This window comes from Eucalyptus grandis, chromosome 6, assembly GCF_016545825.1.
Source record: "Eucalyptus grandis isolate ANBG69807.140 chromosome 6, ASM1654582v1, whole genome shotgun sequence".
NCBI classification, from domain to species: domain Eukaryota; kingdom Viridiplantae; phylum Streptophyta; class Magnoliopsida; order Myrtales; family Myrtaceae; genus Eucalyptus; species Eucalyptus grandis.
This window is the reverse complement of record NC_052617.1, coordinates 20,800,848-20,823,390: the sequence shown is the minus strand read 5'-3', so window position 1 is coordinate 20,823,390 and position 22,543 is coordinate 20,800,848. Positions and strand designations below refer to the sequence as shown.

Here is a 22,543-nt window from a genome sequence, read left to right as displayed (position 1 = left end):
TGGCATAAAAAAAAGGGAAAAAAGAAACGGATGAAACTTAGTAAGAATATCAATTCCCCTCTCTTGATAGCTTTGACCATTGTCGAAATCTTCACTTTTGTGCCATCGACGTGGCATGAAAAAGGCAAGCAACAGTGTAGAATCATCCCGAGAGTAAACAGAATGATTTCTTCTCTCTTTTCCATTGCTCGTCTTTGTATATAGAGAGCTCCAGGTCATTTTCTCAATATCATCTCCCAATGGCATATATTTTTCTGTTTCTTGTAGTGGAAATTCTCCGCTTTCTTTTGGTAACCTTTTGATGTTTATTTTCATGCTCTTAACAAAAGTTTGTGGATTTCTCATCATTCATGATTAATAAAAAGAATTGTTATACATCTTGCGAATGTATACAAGATTCAGTTTATATTTTTTTAAAGATTCCACAATATCTTGTCCCCACGGATGCATATCTAGAAATCACTTCATTTATTTTTAGAATAGGAATTGTTAGATATCTTCTCTTACAAAAATAAATAAATGATAGACATGGTCATTGCTCACGAAAATGTTTAGATACATATTATTATCAATAATGAAAATATTATATATTGATTAATTATATCAAGCGATATAAGCGAACAATTTTAGGAAAATATATTTCGAATCACATATTTTCTACGAAAAAACCAAGCATTGTATTAAACAAAATGCACACAATACAAGCATTTGATGGAGCCCTTTTGTCATGAAACATCTCAACAATAGTTAAGTAAGGAGGAGAAAATTGAAGCTTATTTGGGTGCCAATATTATTGTTAGAAGGCAGCTGCCACAAAAAGGTCTAATTTGACAAGCAATTATTACTCGTCATATAAATTGATTATTGACCGCTTTGATTCAGCCCATGGACTGAGAGATCAAGATCTCTTCCACAACCAACCTTCTTGACCTGTTCATGGTGAGAAGGCACAAGTATATATGCTCTTCAAGCTCCTCCAGCTGCCCCAAAAAGCAGGCATTGTGCACATCAAACTCCTTCGCCACCTTCCTCACGATCTCGCCCTTCTTCATGTAATTCCTCACCGCCATCCCGGCCCTCGATCTTCCATGCTCAACCTCGTCGTACAATCTTCCGACCCACCTGCTGATAGTGTCCATGTCGTTGATCAGTATGAACACCCCTTTCGCTGCGACATCGAGCTGTGCGCTGACTCCTTCAGTTGATAAGCTTTTCTCTGGACATGAAGACGACCTAATGGACTTCACCTTCCTATTGCACATGCCAATTCTGAAGCTCGTCAGCACCAGCGAAGTGGTCGAGATCAGGCCGGAGGAAACAATCAGGCCGAGCCCTCTGACCCCCTTGCAAGCCCTAGCCAGCTTCATTCTCCTCCGCATCTGCCTGCACTTGGACATCAACTGGCGAAACAATGCCACGTGATTATCATGCATGCGTGGCAACTGGACCTGGGCGATTGCCGATAAGGGGTTTGTTAGCGAGGCGAACGCGGACAGCTCTTGGCATATCAGACGGCTCTGCTCTTCTGCATGACTTGGGTCTTCAAACACCAATCTTGACAACTTGATTGCCCTTCTGATCCTTTGGTAATTAGTGCGGGTCTGATAGATCCCTCGGAGGAGCAACTCGCACATGTCGCATGCTTCCGAGCTCGCCTCGAAGTAGCCAACAAGAAGACGGTGGAAATTCAAGGCCTTGATCATTTTTGTGAGGGTTTCCTGCCCGGGCTCGAGGAGCGATTCTGAGAGGTGCACCATGTAATGGGCGTTGGTAGAAGGAGAAGGTGAGGAGAGCGTTCTGCGGATGCTTGTTCTTCTAATCTGGGATTGGACTTTAGTACACATATCCTCGTAGGACTTGGTTCTCAAAGCTTGTGTGTACTCCTGATTGACGCTGCTTGACTTGCTAGACATGCTATGTATACGTTCCTTCTGGGACTCACCTGTCAAAGCCAAAAGGATAAATTATATGATCTCATAGCCATTACTTAATTCATTAGGCTTTTTTTTTTCCCCTAGAAATTTTGTACAGCCATGTATTATATAATTCACCAATCTTCATTAGAAAAAAATACATTCTCTTGGCAATAAACAAAAATGCAAGCAAATGAAGTTCTTCTCGACTAATAAAAAACTGCTTTTCATGTAGGATACGCAATGAAACACGAGAGAAAGGAGAGTATACAAAGCTCAGCAGATCGTAACATAAAGAGCTCGAAGCCTTCATTTGCTCAAAAAAATTTGTCCAAACAGTGAGCCACGTTTCCTTGTTCCGATCACTAACTAGATACAAGAAGAACGAGGAGATAGAGAGATTGATAGGAGAGAAACGACGTACTGGAGGTCAGCGATGAAGATCTCAACTTGGGAAACACCAATTTTCTGAGCTGAGCCATGTGATAACGTCAAAATCGTGGAGAATAAAAGCTTGATCAAAGAATTCAATGGTCTTTTTCTGCAAAGGGTTTGAAAGCGATCTCAGGAACGCAGAGTGAGGCTGTATATATAGAGGTCTCTGGCTTGAAAGAAGAAGCCACGGTTGGCTATTGTATCGAGCACCGCCTCAAATTTGGTTATTTGCCTGTTCTCGCACGTTATCTTCCCTCACACGGTGTGCTTTTGTACCTGCGATGCTTCGGGACACATGATTAGGCATTTTCCTTCTTTCCCTTTTTATTTTCTCCCTTTTCTGGGGAGGTTTTCTTTCATGTTTATCCATATATCTGGAAGCTTAGCCATAAAGTTAGAGAAATAGCTAGCAGCGAGAATAACGAGCGCAATTTCTCGTACATTTCCTCTTCTTGTTTTGCCCCTAATATTTTTGGATGCCTTGAAAGAGTGGGACAGTTGGGGTGGTGCGACCATCTAGAAGTTAGCTAGATTTTTACCTGAAGGCCACAAAAAAGGAGCTAGATATTTTACCCTAGAGAGGTTCACCTAATGAAGTTATATTCACACCGTGGAGGATGGGAAGAGAGATCAATGTGGTTTCTAAGGCCATGGATTAACTCAATTTAGAATATATGAATCCTAATAAGGAATAATATCTAGATCATCGATAATGATCTGACTCACATGAGTATGCGACCATATGGGCTATTTTACCCTCGGTTTGCTTCTAAGTTCGTTGGGCTATTTACTTATTAAGAAAGAACATTTTCCAACTTTAGCTCAGCCAATTATGGTAATCAAATCGACTAGATAAGTTCAACACAAAATATTGTCAACTTAACCTTGTAATAATATTGCATGCCCAATGCACCTGGCAAGTGAATTTATGATAGCTATTTAGATCATATATAGGGTACGCATTGAGATAATATATTTGAGTAAGATAATACGTCACTTTTCTTTCTTAATTTTATTCAGTGTCTATCTTTTATATTATTTGTTTGGTGCTAAAAGCTTCCTTACATCGTGCTTTTCTTCCTCAGTCAGATTAGCTACTCAGATGGCAATGAAAACATGTAAATTTAGGAGCGTACCTACAAATAAAGGAGCAATAGTGCGGTACATACTGCTGAAGTGGCATACTGCTGAAGTGGCCCCCAGAGAACCTCTATAAAAGGAGATATCAATTGTGGGAGAAAGTAGGAAAAAAAAATAAATAAAAAAATAAAAGAGATGGATACATAAATACAGACATACGCGGGGGTGTGTGTGTGTGTGTGTGTGTGTGTGTGTGTGTGTAAGGGTTTTCTTTATTCTGCAATGTTTTTGTCAAACACCACTGTCGTTTCGTCTCTTCTTTATGATTCTGCCTTCGATAGTGACCCCTTAATCTTGAGTCTCATATTTGATACCTCTTTCACATATGAAATAGCTCCTCATTCACCGACCCACACACAAAAAATTTCGAACCGTGCCATAATACGCTATGTCATTAGAGTTTACTTTGATTATTATTTAAATCTCTTGGTTATTTCTAACTCATTTGTGATACCCACTCCGTATCCACTTTGTCCTTGATAGCACATTACAGAAAGCCATTGCGAGGATGCTTACATATCTAACAACTTGTTCCTTCTTCATAGTTAGATGCACGATTAGTTAGGAATTGCCTAAAGTGAATCTAAATTGAGTGAAATTATACATATGTCTATATTGTTTTAATAACAGATTTAGAATATTTATAAAAATATATAAGTTCGCCATTGCTAGAAATTATTTGATAGAAGAGGAATCAAAGATATATTAATTAGCATAAAACGATATTCCCTTTATCTTTTTTGGTTGAAATATTCCATTTATCCATTCACAAAATTTTTGTAGTAAAGTACGTATTTTGCAAATCCATAACGTAAGATAAAATTGATTACTTAAATGCATAGTGCATAAGCCTTTTTTCCGAAAATTTAGCATTACTTATGCCGCAAAAAGGATATGGATGAATGTTGTGAGCGAGGGATTTTGAGATTGCTTGCTTCTCATCTCCAGAATCGGGCCCCTTGCTAATCCCAGTACATCCTTATTGCTTCCACTCCTCAACCTCTCCGTAACGTATGAAACTATGAATATGTCTGGTCGCGACGAGTTCGGAGAACCTAAATCTGGGCCAGCGACTGGCCACGTGGCGCTCACGGGTCCCATTCCAGCGTCCGCCTCATCCGAGCGCCTTCTCCACCACCCAAATCCACGCGCGTTTTCATGACGCCATATGTTCATCGAATTATACGATATTATCGTGTATATAATGCCACAATCGTTGAGGATAACGAGAACCAGGAAATTAGAGAAGAATTAGTTCTCCGTTTGTTTCGCAATAATTGAACTATTTATATAATTTAAAAAAAATGATTATTCATGCCACTTGCAAAAATATTCATTTATTAAAGGGTTTGAGCATAAATTATTATTAATAATAAAATTATTTTTTATTAACCAATTATTTTAAATGATACAAGCAATCATAATCATCAATTTTTCATGAAACAAATGAAACTTTAAGTTTTTTTTTTTTTAAGAAGGAAATTTATATTCATTATTCAAAAGGATACATAAGAAGCATATAGACTTTCATGACAAAGCAAATTGAAGCAGAGCAAAGGGCAGAATAATACAAAACAAAGCCAAATCAAGGAAACAAGGAATATCAACAAGGCACCAGTAAATGATAAGCACACACTTATTCTAAGAATTGATCTGATAAATAAAATAATTAACGACCAATCACTCAACCTCATATCATCATCAGTGATAAGCATACATGGAAGATTTCTTCTCCAATGAACTATGGTGTTGCTAGTTGATGGTGTACTTTTAGATTCAACTTCCTCTATATTATTGTGTTACGAAGACAACCAAGCCAAGCCTAGTCGGATTTGAAGAGATCATGGCGTTGCCACGCGGACGTCGGAGGAAAGCTGGAAAACGGATGCTTGCAAGGTTCTCTTTCCAAGAAGGCATCTATCGATGATAAATTATACGAGTGGCTGGAGATAACAAGCGTGTGTCCCTGACTTTTTCCTCTTAAAAGTCGGCTGAATAATTTCCGTCATTCGAATTACGTCCTTATCTAATTCATGCGACTTCCGCTAACCTAATGCTCTCGTGTGAAGGACATCTCTTCGGTTTTTCCAATAGTTCGGTTTCCCCGACTCTTTAGGCCCCTTTCGTTTCTATTTTTGGACCGTTTCTAAGCACAGATAAGGCCCGCGTCATATAAATATGATCTTATATGCTTAAAGCCGAAGTATAAATGCACGATGATATTTCCATTAATCTTAGAAACAACCCCAAAGTGTTCCTTGTCCCTATTGCTGAAATTTAATTAGATAGCCATATTTCTTTGTATTGTCTTTATTATTTCTAAATTTTCAAGGAGACCCAATTTTGGAGGGATTTGCTTTTTGACCGTGACGTGGTGACCGAACGCTTTCCCGAACTTGACTGCCACGTGGCCGAGCCCGCCGAGCCCCACCACCCCCATCTTCTTCCCTGGCGAAGCCAGCATGCCGTTGTCCTTCAGCGGGCTGAACACCGTGATTCCTGCGCACAGCAGAGGCGATGCCTAGTCCATGGATAAGTTCTCCGGTATGCCGCACCACATACCTGCACGAGCAAGTGACCCCGACCAAAGGATTTCAAGTTAGTGCAATCATCGAGCAACCTAATTCTTAGACCTACTCAACCGGATGGATTGTATCAAGTTGGTCTATCATGTTATGTTGTCCTCTGGGTTGATGAGCATGATTTTGTTATCCAATCTCATCCATTCCATCAAATCAAGGCCTAAAAGGGCTGAACGTGGGGCAACACGAGGCATCAGATTGGACCGACTTTTTTTTGTCGATTGGTGAGTTTGTTGAACGTTGTCACAGTCCCCAAACGTAGTTGCATTCTGAGGGTTTTTTATCTTTGTGATGATGGGCCTAAGTAGGTCCATCTGCCCATACTAGGCCTAAAACCCGGCCCACAAGTTAAGGGCCCATGAATGAAGAGTTGAGATATGAGGAGTTCTTACGTTGAGGGTTATGTCTTTTGGAGGAACGTTTTACGTTGAAAAGATACGCCTTTTGGAGAAAACGTTTTAAGAGAGAAAAGAAAAAAGGGGAACGTGCCTTTTGGACATACATATCTTTTTCAGCAAAAAGTTCTCTCCCCCTCCAAAAAAAGAACGTAAGAACGGTATCCTCAAAATAAGACTCTTCTCCCCCTAAAAGGACATTACGCTCCTCGGTAGAACGGGATCGGGATTCTTCCTCGAACTTCCACGTTGGTGTTTTAATCTGTGGAAAATAAGGTACGTTCGTTTTCGTGACTTGTTTTTCGATCGGTGATACGTGTGTTTTCTAGGCTCGTCTTCCACATTCATTTTAGGGGTTCGATTAAGTATCGGATCGATTTTAGGAAATACATTATTCCCAACACATTATTTTTCTGTTTTTGCTCGGTAAGTGAGTTTATTCGGAACTGATAAACATCGTTTATAGGTCTATCTAATCATGTGACAAATAGAATAGAAATCGCAGTTCAAAATCAACATGGTCAAAGATAGGCTCCCCTGTTTCCTAGTTCATCGCGGTTCACGTGAGTCCATTTTTATGCAACTTATTACCTGAAGAGACTGGATCTCTCTGACTTTAGCCCAATGCTGAAGACATATATACTACGAAGCACAATAATTCACATGAGTTGCGTGCCTTGGAATCTCTTCTATAGAAATACGACAACAATAGTTCATAGATCCCGACTACACGTGCGTTGTCCTGTCTCTGTCTTTCAATAAACAAAATAAATAATAATAATAATAATAATAATAATAATAATAATAATAATAATAATGAACAAAAAATGGAAATAGAGAAGGCGAGAGGTTACCGGTAATTAGCGACAATCAAGTTGAAGTAGACGCCGTAGGTGATGGAGCCGTCCCAGAAGATGCCGTTGTAGGTGAACTGGATCTGGTCGCAGTAGTTCTCCTGCGAGTTGGCGCAGAACTAGCACTCGAGCCAGGAGACCACCAGGCAACCCACCCCGACTTGGTCCCCCATCTTGAACTTGACTGCGTTGCATCCCACCTTAATCACTACCCCCGTTATTTCATGCCTGTTTCGTTCGTCATGCGCATCACACGGAAATCATCCCGTTAGCTCACCATATCCCGGCAGCGATAAGCAAATCCAATCACACTCGCAATTTGAATGAGATGAAGACCTTGCCAAGCTCGAGGTATGCCTAATTTTGTGACTTAAACTCGGCCATCTTCGAAGGCAAAAGTGCATATTGATATATAAACGAGGGAGAGAGAGAGAAAGAGACTACCCCGGGACAACGGGGTACATGGTCATGCCCCAGTCGTTCTTGGCATAGTGGAGATCGGTGTGGAAAATTCCTTAGCACAAGACCTTGATCGTCACATGTTGGGATTGTCGGATTCCCAAAAACCAGATTCGACATTAAATCGAACCCCTAAAACGAATATGGAAGACGAGCTTGGGAAAAACACATGCATCACCGATCTTAAGGCACATCACAGAATTGAACGTACCTTGTTAGCCATAGATTAAACACCGACGCCAATATGAGGAAGAAAAACTGGTCCCGTTCAATCCGATGACACAAATTTTCCTTGAAGGGAAGAGAGCGTTGCCTTTTTCTTACTGTTTTTCTTTTAGAGGTGTTTCAAGGGAGAGAGGGAGGAGGAAATGCACGTTATATGCCAAAAAGTGTGTTCCTCCCTCTCTCTTCTCCCTTAAATACGTTCCCTCCAAAAAGGAAACGTGTCCCTTCATCATATCCCTCCATCCATGGGCCCTAATATTCTGGGCCGGGCTTTTAGGCCCAACATGGGCGGACGGGCCAACCTAGGCCCATCACTTTAATAAAACCATCATCTCCCACTCGCACATGGTGGGCCGAACGAGATTCTCTTTACCTCTCTTCAACATTCATAACGGTGAATAATCTGTGCGACCAGCATACCTTGAGAGCTCGTTGCTATACTTCTGTTAGGAATATATAGCAGCTCATAATGGGCATCACACTTTGTGAATAACGGTGAATAATCCGTGTGACCAGCATACCTTGAGAGCTCGTTGCTATACTTCTGTTAGGAATATATAGCAGCTCATAATGGGCATCACACTCTAAGTAGATTTAGTATGTAGTACCCTAGATCGATCAATCACATTTATATTTCTCTTGATCTCTTTTAAGCAATAATATATATATATATATATATATATATATATTGTATTCACAATTATGATTATCCCAAAGATAGTCATAATTAGTTGACCAATGAATACAAAACTTAGAATGTGATTCTCTATATTCGATCTTCCTCTTTCCTTCAAACTCTCAATTTCAGTTTAGTGTGCTTTTCTAGAAATGTCCCATTAGATCGAATCAACTCATGACCATTGACAACATTCTAAGATAGCAAACACTAAATAGAAATCTTGAGAATAAGTAAGAGTCATATGGGCACTAAAATTGAGGAACTCTTTTCCTCAAGAGTCTCACACGGCATAAAAGTTGAGATCAAACTTTTGCCACTCTTATTGGTCGTCTCATGCATACGTATTATGAAATACGTATTACGGTATTAACTCCTTTCCCATGGAGTGTATGTCTACACCTTCAATACCGTACAGATTATAGTTCAGACATACCTAATGTCTAACTTGAGTTCACATATCTACTCATTCACAAAATTCATCAGAACTCACATTCGGCATCTTAGACAAATAAAGTAAAATATGTGGGGTATTTTACTTTCGGACATAGTAAGTATTATGTCATCATCTTAACACTCAGTTAAGGTGACATACGTATTTTAAGCTTGAGCTCTCGATTATCACCTAGATAATAAGCTTAAAAATAGTATCATCTCTATTTATCACATAGTAAATAGAGGCGATTACCTGTATGAGTGGGTCAATCTTATATCTGTCCGACATACTTTATCAACTTAAAGTAATGCAATAAGCATTAAGATGCATAAAGATCAAACAAAGATTCATAGGCATTAATAATGAAAAAACACAAGTTCATAAATGTGAACAACTTAGGGAAATTACAATCTAGTACATCAGACTCTACACAATCCTAGAGATTTTACATGACCACAAAACACATTTCTAGGTATTGGCTTTGTCATAGGATCTGCTACCATTCTATGTGTAAATATGTACTGTAAGTTCACATCCTTTCGTGCAACCATATCTTTGACAAAGTTCTACTTAGTATCTATATGTTTGGTCTTGCTATGATATTTTGGATCTTTGGTGTACGCTATAGTTGCTTGGCTATCACAGTTAACCAATAATGGATTTGCAACTTTCTCAATAACACCTAAATGATCCAAAAATCTTTTAAGCCAAACTCTTTCTTGTACCGCTACTGATAATGCCACGAACTCAGCTTCCATCGTAGACAAGGCTATACATGTTTGCTTCTTACTGCTCCATGATATGGCGCCATTGTTCAGTAAGAAAGCAAATCCAGAGATAGATTTTCTTTCATCTAAATCTCCTCCCCAATTAGTATCTAAATAGCCTTCAAGTCGCAGATCCTTTCCTTGGTAATTCAACTTGTAATCAGCAGTTCCCTTTAGATACCTCAGTATTCTCTTAACGGCCTTCCAATGTGCTTGACCTGGGTTGGATTGGTATCTACTCACCATTCCAACTGCATAACATATGTCAGGTCTTGTACACATCATAGCGTACACCAAGCTCCCAACGGCACTAGCATAAGGAACATGTTTCATTTGTTCCTTCTCTTATGGAGTCCTTGGACACAGTCTATGGCTCAATCCTTCACCTTTTGCAATAGGAGTGCCTATGGGTTTACAATCTTACATACGAAATCGTTCAAGAACCTTATTTATATATGTTTCTTGCGAAAGAGATAACGATCTCTTGAAATCTTAACTTCAAGAATGTATGCAGCCTCACCCATATCCTACATCTCAAAGTTGGAAGACAACCAACTCTTGACAGTATTAACAAACTCCATATTACTTTCGGCAATTAGTATATCATCAACATATAATGATATGATCACAAATTGATCTTGGATCTTTTGATATATACACAATGATCATCATCTATCATTGTAAAATCATATGCCATTATGGCATTATGAAAACGTATATACCATTGTCTTGACGACTGCTTAAGGTCATATATCGATCTCAAAAGTTGACATACCTTTCCTTATTGGCCTTCTTTAATGAAACCAGCAGGTTGTTCTATATATATTTATTCATCTAATTCTCCATTGAGGAAAGCAGTCTTTACATCTATTTGATGTAACTCAAGATCCATACTAGCCACTATTGCCAGAATAATGCGAATCGAGGTAAATCTCACTACAGAAGAAAATGTTTCTTCATAATCAATTCCTTCATGTTGATTATACCCATTTGCCACAAGGCGAGCCTTATGCCTTTCTATCGAGCCATCAGCTTTTCCTTTATTTTGAGAACCCACTTGTTTCCAATAGCTTTGCGTCCTTTTGGAAGATCAACCAGTTTCCAAACTTGGTTTGACTTCATTGACTCAATCTCCTCTTCCATTGCATGAATCCATTTTTCCTTACTAGGGCAATTCAAAGCCTCATTAATATTTCTTGGCTCATCCTCATCTTGTGGAGCAATCAAAAAAGTTTCCCCTTCAATGTCAAAACATCAACGGGGAATACTTTGGCGACTTGTTCACCGTATGGGAGATTGTACACTTTGCACATCATTCCCCATAATGCTCTCACTAGGATTAGATAATGATGATGTCGTCTCATCATGTGGTTGTAATTGAGAATGAGTTGAATTTAATTCGTCATTTCTCATATTACTCCTATGACACCCCGAACCCTTCAAGGGTCGCCGCAGGCACCAACGTTACACCTTACTACCTCTCTCTAGAAGAAGCGTCGTAATTCATAGACATTTTTTTTTTAAAACGGTCCCAGCGTGACTCATTAGCGGAAGCAAAATAAAACACCACCATCTCTCCCCCTACCAACCATGATACAAATACACACCACTAATCACCATGATTAATAGACAAGCCACGACACTTTATTTACATATATTTTCAAGATGGGATTTCTTTGGGTCGATACATCAAAAGGAAAAGCCAGGACTCAGCCATGTCCGGCCTAAAACCCCAAAAAGAACCCTCGACCTGCTACAATTCACGTGCAACAATCCCCATCATCAGTGTCGGCTAACTATCCCCAAAAATCCAGCTCCTACTCATCACGCACGGGCCCTCACACCCAACCCGGTGCATCAGGCGGTGGCGGTGGCAACATACCTCGCATCACCCCATCGCGATGAATGTAGACGGAGATGAACTCCTGGACAACTGGGCCCCCAACCAGGCCTACGTTGTACATGACTAAACAGTGCACTCGAATATACATCAATCCAGGAACAAAAGGACAACCAAACTCCTCACACTCGACCTCGACATCGGATGGTAGACCGTAAAACACACCCCGCGTGACGGCAGGGAGCGGCATGCTGCTAATCTGAAATGTTGGTCCCCAAAAGAGGTGAGTACAATCACTCAGCAGGTAAATGAATCCAATAGCCACTCAAAGCATCATACAAATCATACATGCATTCCAAGCATTACTTACCTTGAAGCCATGCATATACTATCATGCATCATCATCACAATCATAACACATACATGCATGCCATCATGTCATACTCGTATCATCGTCATCATGACATCATCATATCATATCATATATGCATATCATCATCATCATCATCATCATCATCATCATCATCATCATATCATGTCATATGTGCATATCATCATCATCATCATGTCGTATCATATCATATGTGCACATCATCATCATATTATGCATATCATCATGCCATAGGTGATCATCATCATCATGTCATATCATAACATGCATATCATCATGCCATAGGTGATCATCATCATCATGTCATATCATATCATGTCATATGTGCATATCATCATCATCATCATGTCGTATCATATCATATGTGCACATCATCATCATATCATGCATATCATCATGCCATAGGTGATCATCATCATCATGTCATATCATATCATGCATGGTTCAATTTTCCACTTTTTAACTTTCCATTCGATCACCACATCACCCTTCCTCGGATCACCAATTTCATCTCATATTATACACTCGCGCCTCATCCTGGCATCACGAGAAAAACCTTCGGTATTCAGCCATTTCAGCCACGGGCATCCGCCCCCCCACATTCCGGGCATCTCGCATCCCAACTGGCATCACGAGGCATCCCCTCGGGCAAAGACCTCCGAGGGTTTCGGCATTTACACTCCCTGGCCGGGCATCCTGCATCCCAACTGGCATCGCGAGGCATCCCCTTGGGCACAAACCTCCAGGGCTTCCGGCACCCCCAACTTTCCGAGCATCTTGAAACTCCCAGGGCCATCCGACAATGTATCTCTATACATTCCGGGCATTATCATCCGCCACAACAATCTCCTCATTTAACATTATTCATGTTCACCAATTTCGGTCTCAATTTAACATGGCATATGATGTGATGGCAAACAAAGTCATTATTCAGCATGTAATTCATACATGCATCTCAATTTATGGTCATGCATACATCAAGACCTCATCATACATGCTACATGGTATAATTATTTATGAAATAAAATTTAATGGAATTTATGCCAATTAAAATAATCCATTTATCATGCCCTTTTTACATTTATTTAAATTCTAGCTTGTGCCACTTTTAAAAATATTAAATTTAATATCTATATAATTCTCAAAATCATAAAAATTAAGGCAAGTGATAATCAAGACAATAGGATAATGATTTCATGCAAAATACATGGCCAAAATAGAATTCCACACAATTCCATAATTCACACAAAATAGCATGAAATTTTCGGATGAAATCAGAATGCACAGTTTCCGAAATAATTTGATTAAAATATCCATACAACCTCAAAAAAATTACGAAATTTTATTGAGTTATAGCCAAGACACTAAAGTACATTTTTCATGAAGACTTCTAAGCCAAATTCTTTTTAGATTAATTTCTACAGTCTCACGAAGCTTCTGAATCCAACACCGAAACGTCCAGTGCATGTTTCTCCGAAATACTGAGTTTTTACCTACCTATCCTTCTTCGTTTCCTCTGAAATTTGGATATGTTTTACATCAAGATGTTTGCTACAAGTTTCATTAAGAGATAAGTCAAAAATCCAGAGTATAGTCGTCGTTTAGGTCCATGAAGTCTTGGGTGTCCTGTACTACATCTCCAGAATTACCGTCTCCAAGATTCAGTCGATTTACTAGGTTATACTTGTTCATTTTGCTTCAAATTTGAGTATGTTTTAGTTTAAGATGTCCCCTACAACTTTTATGAATAAATAGAAGAGAGATTCTTAGCACAACTCAACATGCAACCACAAATCCATCAAAAGGTCAGTGAAATCGTTCCAGATCTGAGGTCTCCGTAGGATGAAAGTTTAACCCCTTAAATCTCCATAATTTTCCACCAAATTTTAGTATGTTGTAGTTTAAGACGTTATCTACAACTTTCATGAAGAAATAGAAGCCAAAATCGAACTCAAAACATACATGAAAGCTCTTACAAAGTTCTGACTCAGGCGGTTCAAGCGAAAACAGCAACACCACTCAAAAACAAGTCATCCAAGCTTCGGTTTCCCCCTCCTAATCACCCAAAATTCGAATTTTCTACAACATACATGTAAAACACACACATGCAAGAGCAGCAAGAGGACCCCAACTTGCCTCTAGACCGAACGGACGACGGCACACGGCGGCGAACATGGCGGCACACGGCGGCGAACGGCGACGACTCCTTCCTCTCCCTCTCGGCTTCTCCTCTCTTGGCCACTCTCTCCCTCTCTCTCGCACGGTTTCTCTCCCTTGGCCGAACAAAGCAACCGGCCACTCTCTCTCCCCTTCTTCCCTTTTATTCCCCCTTAAACCTCATCCTTTGCAATCATTAGATTGCCTTTCAATTGGCCAATGCATGAGCTCCTTCTTGCCACTTGGCAAAGCTCATGCATGGGCTTGGGCCTTCTTCTCTTGGGCCTCCTCTTGGGCCGGTCGACAGCCCCCTTTCGTGGGCCTAATTGGGCCAACTAGCTTGGCTCACTAAAGCTTAGGCCAATGGGCCTAAGGCCCAACCTAATTAAATTTTAAAATTTCCTTTTATAATTTCTTCTATGAATTTTAAATTTTAAATTCCACATGGCCAAAGTCTTGTGACATTTTATTTATAGGAATTTAATTCATAAGGTGCATGGCCAAGCATAGATTATTATCATTAATCTATCTAATTAAAATCTCATAAACACAAGCACAAATCACATCATCTTAAAAAAGAGACTAATGGCTAAAGCATAAACCATAGGAAATTTCATCACCTAATTAGAGGCTTTAACACACCTTATAACTTGACTTTGAATTTTGGGATGCCACAACTCCCACTTGGACGAACTCCACTAATATCATTATCTTGATCCAATGTTTCAAATAAGGAGTAATCTTCCCCTATTTTACCCTTCTTAGGAAATTCATCCTCTAAAAATGTGACATCCCGTGACTCAAATTCAGTTATAATCCCACTTTCCTGCTCACCTATGAACACATACCCTTTTGAGTGTTCGGGTATCTTATGAAAATACTCTTCTTTCCTCTGGGACCCAATTTCCCAAACTTGTGAGAGGACTCATGAGTATAGGCAACACAACCCCATGGCTTAAGAAAACTTAATTCCGGTTTTCTACCTGTCCATAACTCATATGGAGTGGAAGTAACTGATTTGGAAGGCACTCGGTTAAGTATATAGGCAGCAATTAACAACACATCACTCCAAAAAGCGATAGGTAAGTTAGCATGCGCTATCATGGACCTAACCATTTCCAGTGGGGTTCTGTTTCTTCTTTTCGCAACACCATTTTGTTGAGGAGTATATGGAATAGACAACTGTCTTTCTATTCCTTTTTCATCACATAATTTTCTGAACTCATTAGATAAATATTCTCGACCTCGATCAGATCTTAATACTTTTATTTCCTTGTCTAATTGATTTTCTACCAAGTTCATAAACCTTTTAAAATAACTTAATGCTTCAGATTTATGAGAAATCAAATAGACATATCAGAATCAAGTATAATCATCTATAAAAGTGACGAAATAAACAGCCATATGCCTTCCTCTCACATTCATTGGACCACATACGTCATAATGGATTAAGTGCAGAGAAAATTCAGCTCTTTTACCTTTTCCAAATGGTTTCCTTGTCGTTTTCCCTACTAGGCAATGCTCACATATGGGCAAATCGACTCTTTCAATGTTGCCCAACAAGCCCTCTTTGGCTAGTCTATTCATACGTTGTTGAACAATATGACCAAGTCTAGCATGCCACACATTCACATCATTATCATATGAATTAGGAGACGTGAGAAGGGAATACCAAACATTTGCATTAACATAGTCAATATCTAATACAATAAAACCATCCAGAAAATAACAACAACCATAGTAATTTGTATCCAAAAACAAATCCACACCTCTATTATGGAAGCTCATATTAAAACCTAATTTAACCAATACTAAAACAGACACTAAATTCCGAAGAATCTCCGGAAAATACAATACATCATGTAGGAACAAAGTGTGTCCACCATGCATATTTAGTTGGCAGGTGTCAATTCCTTTCACTTCAGCTCTAGAGTTGTTTCCCACATAGATCCACTTAGTTCCAGTTGGTACTCATCGGAATTCGACGAAGGATTCTCTATCATTCGCTACATGGTCTGTCGCTCCCGAATTCACAGTCCACAAAGGATTAGACTCAATTAAGAATACATAACTCGACACAAAAAAAAAAAGTTCTGAAAAGTACAATGGGTGTTTACCTTATTTGGCTCACGACAATCGCGAGCATAGTGACCATTCTTGTCACAGTTGTAACACTTCACCCTTGTAAGCTTCTTCATTCGAGGATGCTTTCCTCTTTCATGTTGGTTAAGCTTAGGTTTCTTCCCTGAAGGACCTGCTTCCTTACCTTTCCCTTTATCAAACCAGTTAGGACGTTTGCGCTTGGAGCTCGAAGCTCCATGTGAGCTAGAACCAGCATGGTAGATTTCAGCTTCTGGCTTAGCCACCAAGAGGCGGTCCTCTTCCAACTCAAGATGACGCATTGCTTCCTTAAAAGTTTTGATATTTTCATTATGGGTCAGGTGCACTTTCATATGCTCCCAACTCTGAGGTAAAGAACAAATCACTGCTTGCACTTGCTGCTCATCAGTGAGGACATGACCAGCATCTTTCAGCTCATTAATCATGTTTGACATCTTTCTAAGATGTTGCTTCATGGTCTGACCATGAGACTTCTTATAAGAGTCAAACCTAATAGTGAGCTGCCTAAGTCTGGTCACTGAAGTATGACCAAATCTTGCTGCCAATGCTTCCCACATTTCCTTGGCATTCTCAAAATGCCTAAACTCTCGCATGACATCATTTTCCATGCTACTCAGCAACATAATGCGAGCAAGAGAGTTCTTTCTTTTCCATGCAGCAAATGCTTCCTTGTCTCTCTTGTCTTTGTGCAGTGTTTCCTTCTTCGGGTTCTACCATGGTCGGGTTAAGAGCTTCTAGTGCCTCTTGCTCTTCCAAAGCATATATTGATTTTCATGTGCCATATTTCATAGTTATCACCATTGAGCTTTTCACCTTTGTTCAGCTCGGCAACTATGCTCTTTGTGGCTGAAGCCATTGATCGAACACATCGACATATATGCACGAATTATTAATGCCTATCATTTATGCATCCATTTTGCACAGACCCATCATATTAATGAACAATTTCAAGTAAGGTTTTAGAATCAAAAGGTCACTATATTTCCAATTATTATCCAAAAATCCTAACTTAAAACTATCATTAATATAATTGTCTTATGCAAAATAAATTCTATGAAGCTATAAAAAATTTCTATGAACTACCCACAGCAATCAACAATAACAGAAATCAAATAATATTTGACCTCCAATAGAATAATAATGCTTTCACATAATACAACTAACATATGAGTTGCTACATCAACAACAATCAGGTAGTAAACATTACATAAGATGTTCACAAAGCACACTTAACAAAGGCCAGCCAATACATCTAACACCAAGTCAATACACGAACTGGAAAAGATCATCTTTTGTTCAATTTCTTGATCTTTTCCCTTGTAACAATCCAATAATAATCATCTATAAAATCCATCACAATTTTCCTAAATGAAGTGGCTTTGTTGACATCCCATATGCGATTCAACACTTCTTGCCATTTTGGTGGAATGGTGTCATGAAAAATCGCACCATCTCAGATTGTGGCATAGGACGACCATTCCATATGATTTTTTGAATTTTCCCGTTGACTTCAAGAACGTGGTCAATTAAGTCACCACTCTCCAATCGATGATTAGTCAGCTCAGCTATCAACTTAGAAAGCTTTTCCTTTTGTTCATCGGTAATTACGCGAACAGGTGTGCGCAACCTTAGGGGAGGCATTGTTCTTGCAACAAATGCATAACAAATAAGGGATTACATATAATCCTCATAGACTTAATTGAAAAAAAAAAACACATTCCTTCTTTTTTTTTTGGTCAAAGTCAACGGTCAAAATCAATAGTCAATGGTCAACGGTCAACCGGGTCGGGTCGCCGGGTCGGGCAGGCCGATTGGACCGAATGGACCAGTCGGACCGGTCGAACCGGTCGGGCCGGGTCGGACAGATGGACTGGCACATGTGACACGCGTGCAGCTGACGTCACGATGACGTCAGCTGGCGTGTGCCTCGCAAGCGCCAGCGACCGTGCACGCGCACGTGCGTCGCACATGCACACGTCGGTCGCGTGCGTGCGGGCGACGCACGCGCCTTCCCTTGCGAATCGGCGCGTGCGTTGCAGGCGCCGAAGACGCCGGTTCGTTCCGGTTGCGCGTGGGGCCGCGTCCGACAGCCTTTGGCGGCGTTCCGCCACTCGTCGCGATCACCTCAACGAGACCTTCCACCCAACGCCATCAGAAATTGATTTTGAGTTACAGAAACTCGAAAAAATGAATGAACAGTACTCGGGTGTCGAGATTTTTTGCCCCGATCGGTGTCGGCCGATTAATTTCACGAAAATTCAATTAAAAAACATTCATAAACATGAAAGGAGTCGGGAAAACATGAACTAGGGCTCTGATACCAATGTTGGGATTCTCGGATTCCCAAAAACCGGATTCGACACTAAATCGGACCCCTAAAACAAATGCGGAAGACGAGCCCAGGAAAAACACATGCATCATCGATCCTAAGGCACATCACAGAATTGAACGTACCTTGTTAGCCACAGATTAAACACCCACGCTGATATGAGGAAGAAAAACCGGTCCCGTTCGATCTGATGACACGAATTTGCCTTGAAGGGAAGAGATCGTCGCATTTTTCTTACTATTTTTCTTTTAGAGGTGTTTCAAGGGAGAGAGGGAGGAGGAAACGCACGTTATATGCCAAAAGGTGCGTTCCTCCCTCTCTCTTCTCCCTTAAATACGTTCCCTCCAAAAAGGAAACGTGTCCCTTCATCATATCCCTCCATCCATGAGCCCTAATATTTCGGGCCGGGCTTTTAGGCCCAACATGGGCGGACAGGCCAACTTAGGCCCATCACTTTAATAAAACCATCATCACATCGTTCACGCCATTCTCTCTGTTTCATCATCACCACAAAAGCAAAGCCATCATGTTACTCGCTTCAGTCCTATCTACAAATGCAGAATCAAGCGCTTCATTAAGCGCCGTCTGGACACTACAGACATACCTGCGTTTGAAGTTGTAGGGTTTGATCTCACCCGAGGAATCGTGAGCAGCCCAGCCGGAGACAGTGAGTGTGTGGTTCTGAGTCTCTCAAGCCATCAGACGATCGGAGAGGAACACGTCCATTCTTGGTAATGTCGGTGTTGAAGATGCTTACGCACCGCAGATCTTGCTATTGTAACGAAACCTCGTGACTGTGTGCTGTAGTCGCATTGGTGTCTTGTGCCTCATTGCATGGGGGAGCTTTTATATAGCCAGTCATGCAGGATCCAGTAATTAAGCCGTGGGTTGACCCTACCTTTGACTTTAGAGAAGACTCGGCACATCATAATCATATTACTAACTACTCCGAGGAGTGTTTCAAGTGGAGCGACACGAGCGAGTGAAAAAAATATTGGACAGACTCTCGTCACGGAAGATTGTTTTATGAGTTCATGGTTTGTTAATGAGAACGGATGCACTGCTCAATCATTTTCTTTGTAATATTTGTAAATTTGCTAGCCAAAGATCTCGGATTATTGCATTAGATGAAACTGAAATTACTCAAGTTCCCTAGGCCTTTCTTTAGGATGTTATCCCCTTAGCTGTTTATAGGGTTTTTGTCCCTAAACTTTTATATAGGATTTCATCCCCTCGGCCGCTCATAAGGTTTCAGTCCCTAAATCTTTCTTTAGGGCGTCATAACCCCAACCGTTAATAGAGTTTTAGACCCCAGGCCTTTCTTTAGAAAATTATCCCCTAGGCCGCTCGAGGGATTTTAGTCTTAGGCCTTTTCATAAAGACATAATAAAAGCACTGATTGCATGAGTGTATCAATGCATGAGAAGTCTATAGCCTAGGCCTTTCCTTAGGGTGTGATTCTTTCGGGCGCTTATAGGGTTTTAGTGCCTAGGCTTTTGTCAATTTTTCCTGAATACTTAATTAGGGCAAACTTACTTTACTTAATGTCACAATTCGATTAGACCTCGCTCAACCAGCCCATCCTAACATGTATTTTCTTCATTGTTTATTCATTCATTATCTTTTTCAGTAATCTAGAAAGCCAAAAGTATAAACCAGCTTGCACCTCCTCGTGTAAAAAATATATCGCTAACTCGAAACTTTACCAAAAAGCTTCTCCACCGCCATCAGCCCTTTTTATCACCTTCAAATGCGCGTTGCTCCTAGTGATTTAGGTATGTTGAGGGTTTTATCACCTCCACCGCTCATAGGGTTTTAGTTCCTAGGCCCTTTCTTAATGACATCAGAAATACACTGATTGCATGAGCGTATCAGGCTATGAGAAGTTCTTTCTCCGAAGCTTGAAATGATCTTGGGATAAAACCCAATGAGAGGATGTAGGGATAGAACCCAGTGTGAAAACTCCGAGAAGGCATCTCCTCATTCAACGGAAAACATTATAACTATTGAGAAAATATTCTCTAAGTGATTTTGATAATTGACAAAACTTAAAAACTTTGTTTCTGATAAAAATTATGTTTAGCTTGAAAGTCTAAAGGAATAGGAACAAACGACATCAATCAGAATCAAAGTCATGGTTTATTTTTTCTTCCTTATATATTTTGTTAAATGGCTAGGAATGAGTCAAATATACTTGTGCAATGGCTAGCAAAAATTGGTTGGATTCCTTGCCATTTTTATAAGAAATTCAAAAGGTAAATTTGCCTATATCTATCAAAGATTCAACATTCTCGGAATTTTTTTATTAAAAGCGAAACATTCTTTCCATTCGTAAACACTCAACTTTGGGAACCCGAACTGCTGTATGCACATCAGATTTATGGGAAGCATCAACCCTAGTGATCTTGAAGCCATCAGATCTTTTCAATCAGATCCAAGAGCAACGGGTAGATTGGCTAGATAATCCTTCTAGAGATATGTCCAATAGTCAGCTTGAGGTAGGAGGAATATAAGAGGAGGTCTTGAAGCTGACAGGAGAGGATTTGCATTCACGAGAACTAAAGCTTATAATTCCAAAGCTTGAAGAGTGTTTTATGATTATACACATTTGCCTTCACTGAGCTATAATGTGCAAACCTTTTAGAGGCTGAGAGTGTGAGGAGTTGTTCACACAACCTTGAGTGCTCGAAGTCCATAACTTGTAACCTCTTATCGATTTTCTAGTGAATTCTAGCCAATAGGCTGTAGAATGGGAGAATAAACGTAGCCTTGCAAAAGCTAAACCACTATAAACCTTTGTATGCAATTTTTTTTATCATTTACTACTTTCTTATTATTTGTGATAGAATTGCATACTGATAAGATCTGACCACTTCATCAGAAGTTATCTCGCTGCAATATTTGTTTAAATTCTTTTATTTATGTACAATCACTTATTCACCCCCTCTAGGTGATAGATCTAGCCATAACAATTGGCATTAGAGCCAGGTTACACTTTATTGAAGCACTTTATTATTTCTGAGTTAAGGATCTTTTGATGGCTAGTAATATTGTACCAGGTCTGACAGAAGGTTAGAGTGATACAAGGCCTCCTTACTTTGACGGAAAAGATTACCACATTTGGAAAAACAAGATAAAAGCTTTTATTAGATCCAAGGATGTCTTGGAGTGGAACGTTGTTCTAAGGGGTGTAAAACCTGAACCTCCCTCGACTAAAGAAGAAGGCAAAAAACCAGAAATCTCAATCCTATCTGATGCGGACATTGTCAAAAGAGAAGTACTAGATGCTAAAGCCGTCTATTCATTATATTGTGCATTATCTATATCCGAATATAATCGAATTTCCTCTTGTGAATTAGCAAAAAAAATTTGGGATAGATTGCAGGTGACAATGAAGGAACTCATCATGTCAAGGAAATGAAGATAAACATTCTTCTCCAAAGTACGAAGCCTTTACAATGAAACCTAAAGAATCCATAACAGACATGTTCAGTAGATTTACTAACATTGTCAATGGATTGGCGTATCAAGGGCAACCTATATCGGACCCAATGAAGGTGAACAAGATTCTTTGAGGATTGTCAAAGGAGCGGAACAATATCAAAACTTCTATCTGAGAGACTCAAATGATATCACCTCTTTCTATGGAAGAACTCATGGGAACACTACAATCCTATGAAGAACGTCTAAACGAGGAAGACATCAGAGGTAAGAAAACAATAGCTTTAAAATCTAATCTTGACTCTGATGATTCAGATCTAGATGAAGATAACGAGGACGATGAAAAAATTGCTCTTATGGTGAAAAAGCTTCAAAAAGTGGC

At 39.8% G+C, this 22,543-nt stretch overlaps 1 protein-coding gene and 1 pseudogene across 1 annotated transcript; both read right to left on the bottom strand.

Annotated features, from left to right (window-relative positions):
• Nucleotides 1-720: 720 nt before the first annotated feature.
• Nucleotides 721-2,462, bottom strand: LOC104448867 (UPF0496 protein At1g20180). Its single transcript, XM_010062794.3, has 2 exons — nucleotides 2,338-2,462; nucleotides 721-1,942 (listed from the first exon to the last, which is right to left on the bottom strand). The coding sequence occupies exons 1-2, from the start codon at nucleotides 2,393-2,395 to the stop codon at nucleotides 879-881; spliced, it is 1,122 nt and encodes a 373-aa protein (XP_010061096.2). The 5' UTR covers nucleotides 2,396-2,462; the 3' UTR covers nucleotides 721-878.
• Nucleotides 2,463-5,769: 3,307 nt separating this feature from the next.
• LOC104451652 lies at nucleotides 5,770-19,419 on the bottom strand (annotated as a pseudogene).
• Nucleotides 19,420-22,543: the final 3,124 nt, after the last annotated feature.